This window comes from Panthera uncia, chromosome C2 (assembly GCF_023721935.1).
Source record: "Panthera uncia isolate 11264 chromosome C2, Puncia_PCG_1.0, whole genome shotgun sequence".
NCBI classification, from domain to species: Eukaryota; Metazoa; Chordata; class Mammalia; order Carnivora; family Felidae; genus Panthera; species Panthera uncia.
The window spans coordinates 11,279,640-11,283,353 of NC_064810.1; the positions used below are offsets into that span (position 1 = coordinate 11,279,640).

The 3,714-nt window shown below is 43.3% G+C and overlaps 1 protein-coding gene across 1 annotated transcript in view; it reads right to left on the minus strand.

The window, feature by feature from the left end:
• IFNGR2 (interferon gamma receptor 2) overlaps positions 1-3,714 on the minus strand; it is a 30,317-nt gene that overhangs the window by 12,654 nt on the left and 13,949 nt on the right. Inside the window, exon 3 of the mRNA XM_049629289.1 lies at positions 1,319-1,524. Within this exon, the coding sequence (XP_049485246.1) occupies positions 1,319-1,524 (206 nt within the window). The remainder of the gene's footprint in view (positions 1-1,318; positions 1,525-3,714) is intronic.

The window sequence follows — 3,714 nt, forward strand, 5'->3', positions numbered from 1 at the left end:
CTTTTCCCCTTTCCTTTCCTTTCCTCTCCTCTCCTTTCTTTTCCCCTTTCCTTTCCTTTCCTTTCCTTCCTTTCTTCTTTTAAATTAATTCCCACTTAGGTGACATTTCACAGCTCAAATGTGTGCTGGTTCTCTACTCAAGGACAAATAACTTGTCCACAGTAGACGATCAGCTGCCAGGGATCACACTGTCTTCTTTTTCCGTCCCTGCATCATCTAGCACAAACGGTTGACTTTTTTTTCTTAGCTTCCTATCTCAGAACATTTCAAACATGTAGAAAGTAAGGCGAAGCTCACAACAAAAACTCATGTACTCATTACCCAGCTTTGATCAACCGTCAAGTCACGGCCAATTTTGTTGCCCGCGTGCCCATCCACCTTGCCCTTAGCCTCCTACTCTCTGGGTTGTTGTGAACGAATCTCAAACATCACATCATTTCATGTGTAAATACTCCAGTATGTGTCTTTAAAAGAAAAGACACCGCCCCCACCTTTAAAAACATAAAATACCATTATAATACCTAAGATAAATTAACAATAATTGCTTATGCAGATCATCAAATAGCTAGACGGTGACATTTCCTCACTGGTCTTATACGTGTTTAGTTTGTTTGAATCAGGATTCCACACTTTATGTCTGCATAAACCATAAACACCGAAGAAACACGGGGCACAGCTGACCATGTGAAAAATGAATCACGGAAGGAGCAAATGTACAAATTACTCTGTCATTTCTTATGCCCCCTTCCAATTTCTGGAAGCACGTTTGTTCAATCATTCAACCAAGCTTTCCTGAATATCCACTATGTGCCAGGCACTGTTCAAGGCTGAATTAAAGTCTTTTTTGAACATAAAGGAAGTTGTGCCAGAAGAGTTAAGAGTGATCAGTGAAGCCAACTATCCAGCCCAGAGGTCAGCAAGCTTTTTCAGTAAAGTGCCAGCGTAAATTTAGGCTTTGCAGGCCAGATAATCTCCGTTGCAACTATTCAACTCTACTGCTGTACCTTGAAGGCATCCGCAGGCCATACGTTATTAAAAGATGGTGAAACTGTTCCAATAAAATTTACAACCACAAGCTGGTGGGCTGGATGTGGCCTACGGGATGTAGTTTGCCAGCCCCTGGTTTGGTAAATCACACTCCTCTAGCATCGGCCTCCACGGTCAGTACTTGGACTTGACCATTATGAATCCACCTGTTTGCTGGCTATGTGGGGTGAGAAGCAAGACTGAGGTGCACGGGGCCAAAACTGTTCAGGGAGGACGAAAGTGAAGAAAGCCTGGAAGTGATAAAGGACGTTTCACAGCCAAGTTCTCTTACCATTCCTACAGTACTGGAAAGAAGGCACTGTCAGCCACGGAGAGACCAGCTCGTCTACCTTCGCTCGAACACGTAAAAAGGTGTCGAATTCCGGTCGCAGAAAGACTGAGTTGCCTTTTGGGGTGAAGTCACACTCTGTTGTGGTGATGTTCATACACTTTACCTCCACCTTGTCACTGAGGTCATACCACGTACTGCTACTACGGCTGCAAAGGAAAAGAGGATTTCACTTCACAGAATTCGCTCTTCTACGACAGTCTCGCCAGAGCTGACTTTTAAAAAGGAGCTTTACTGAGATACAATTCCCATAGCATATAATTCACCCATTCAAAGTGTACAACTCAGGGGCGCCTGGCTGGTTCGGTCGGTTGAGCATCCGACTGCAGCTCAGGTCATGATCTCGAGGTTCGTGGGTTCGAGCCCCGCGTTGGGCTCTGGGCTGACAGCTCAGAGCCTGGGGCCTGCTTCCGATTGTGTCTCCCTCTCTCTCTGCCCCTCCCCTGCTCATGCTCTGTTTCTCTCTCTCAAAAATAAAATGAAATAAAATAAAATAAAATAAAATAAAATAAAATAAAATAAAATAAAAAACACTAAAAAAAAAAACAAACCAAAGTGTACAACTCAATGGCTTTTAGTAGATTCCCAGGGCTGTGCAGCCAGCACCACCGTCAAGTTTAGAACATTTTTATTATCCTCGAAGGAAACCCCGTGCTTACTAGCACTCACTCCCAACTCTGCCCTAATCCCCCAAGCTCTAGGCAACCATTAATCATCTACTTTCAGTTTCGATGGGTTTGCCTACTCTGGACATTTCATATAAATGGGATCATAAGCTGCATGGTCTTTTCTGATCGGCTCCTCAAACACAGCATATTTTCAGGCGTGATGCACGTTATAGCATGTATCAGGACTTCATCCTTTCTCTTTTTTGAAATAATTTTTAAAAACTATTTATTTCTTTATTTTGAGAGACAGGCAGAGAGAGAGAAGGGCAGAGAGAGAAAATCCTAAGCAGGGTCCACACCATCAGCGCAGAGCCCTGACCCAGGGCTCAAACTCACGAACGGTAAGATGATGACCTGAGCCATAATCAAGGGTCTGACGCTTAACCGACTGAGCTACCCAGGCGCCCCGGTACTTGATCCCTTCTTGCGGCTGAATAATCATCGTATGGATACAGCACGTTTTGTTTATCCCTTTATCTGTTTATGGATATGTCGGTTGTTCCCACTTTTTGGCTGTTGTGAATAATGCTAAGAAATATTCACTTGCAAGTTTCCATGTGAATGTAACTTTTCAATTCTCTGGGGTAAATACCTAGGAGTGGAATTGATGGGTCATATGGCAACTCAATTGTTAACCACCTTTCAAACCAGCCGCACCATTTTACATTCCCACCTGCAACGTACAAGGGCTCCAATTTCTCCATATCCTCACCAACACCTGTTATGCCTTTTTTATTATGGCCATCCTAGTAGGTGTGCTGTGGTATATCTCTGTGGTTTTAATTTGCATTTCCCTGATGAATAATGATGTTGGGCATCTTTTTATGTATTTATTGGCCATTTGTACATCTTCTTTGGAGAACTGTCGACTCAGATCCTTCCTCTATATTTTAATTGGGTTGCCTTTTAATTGTTGAGTTGTAAGAGTTCTTTATTCTGGATACAAGTCCCTTATCAGATATAGGGTTTGCAAACATTTTCCCCGTTCACTCCTACAACTTATTTTAACTCTTCAAACTTAGCCTCTATAGGCAATACCTTAGGAAAGATACTGCGTTCATACAAACCCCACTCATACTTCCCCCTAGTGTGGGGCTCATTTACCTCATAGCTGCCCATTTAAAGAGAATCTGCCTCACCCATATGAAAACACTGTCAAATACAAGGCCATATATTCTTAATATATATATACATATACATATTTATACATGTATACACAAATATACATATGCATATGTATATTTTTAATGTTTATTTCTGAGAGAGACAGAGTGTGAGTGCAGGAGGGGCAGACAGAGGGAGACACAGAATCCGAAGCAGGCTCCAGGCTCTGAGCTGTCAGCACAGATCCCAATGTGGGGCTCGAACTCATGAACCACGAGGTCATGACCTGAGTTGAAGTCATACGCTTAACTCACTGAGCCATCCAGGTGCCCCATAAGGCCATATATTCTTGGGGCGCCTGGGTGGCTCAGTCGGTTAAGCATCCAACTCTTGATTTCAGCTCAGGTCAAGGTCTCACAGTTTGTGAATTCGAGCCCCACATCGGGCTCTGCACTGACAGTGGAGAGCCTGCTTGGGACTCTCTCTCCCCCTCTCTCTCTGCCTTTCCCCCGCTCTCTCGGTCTCTCTCTCAAAATAAATAAATAAACTTAAAAAAAAAAAAAAAAA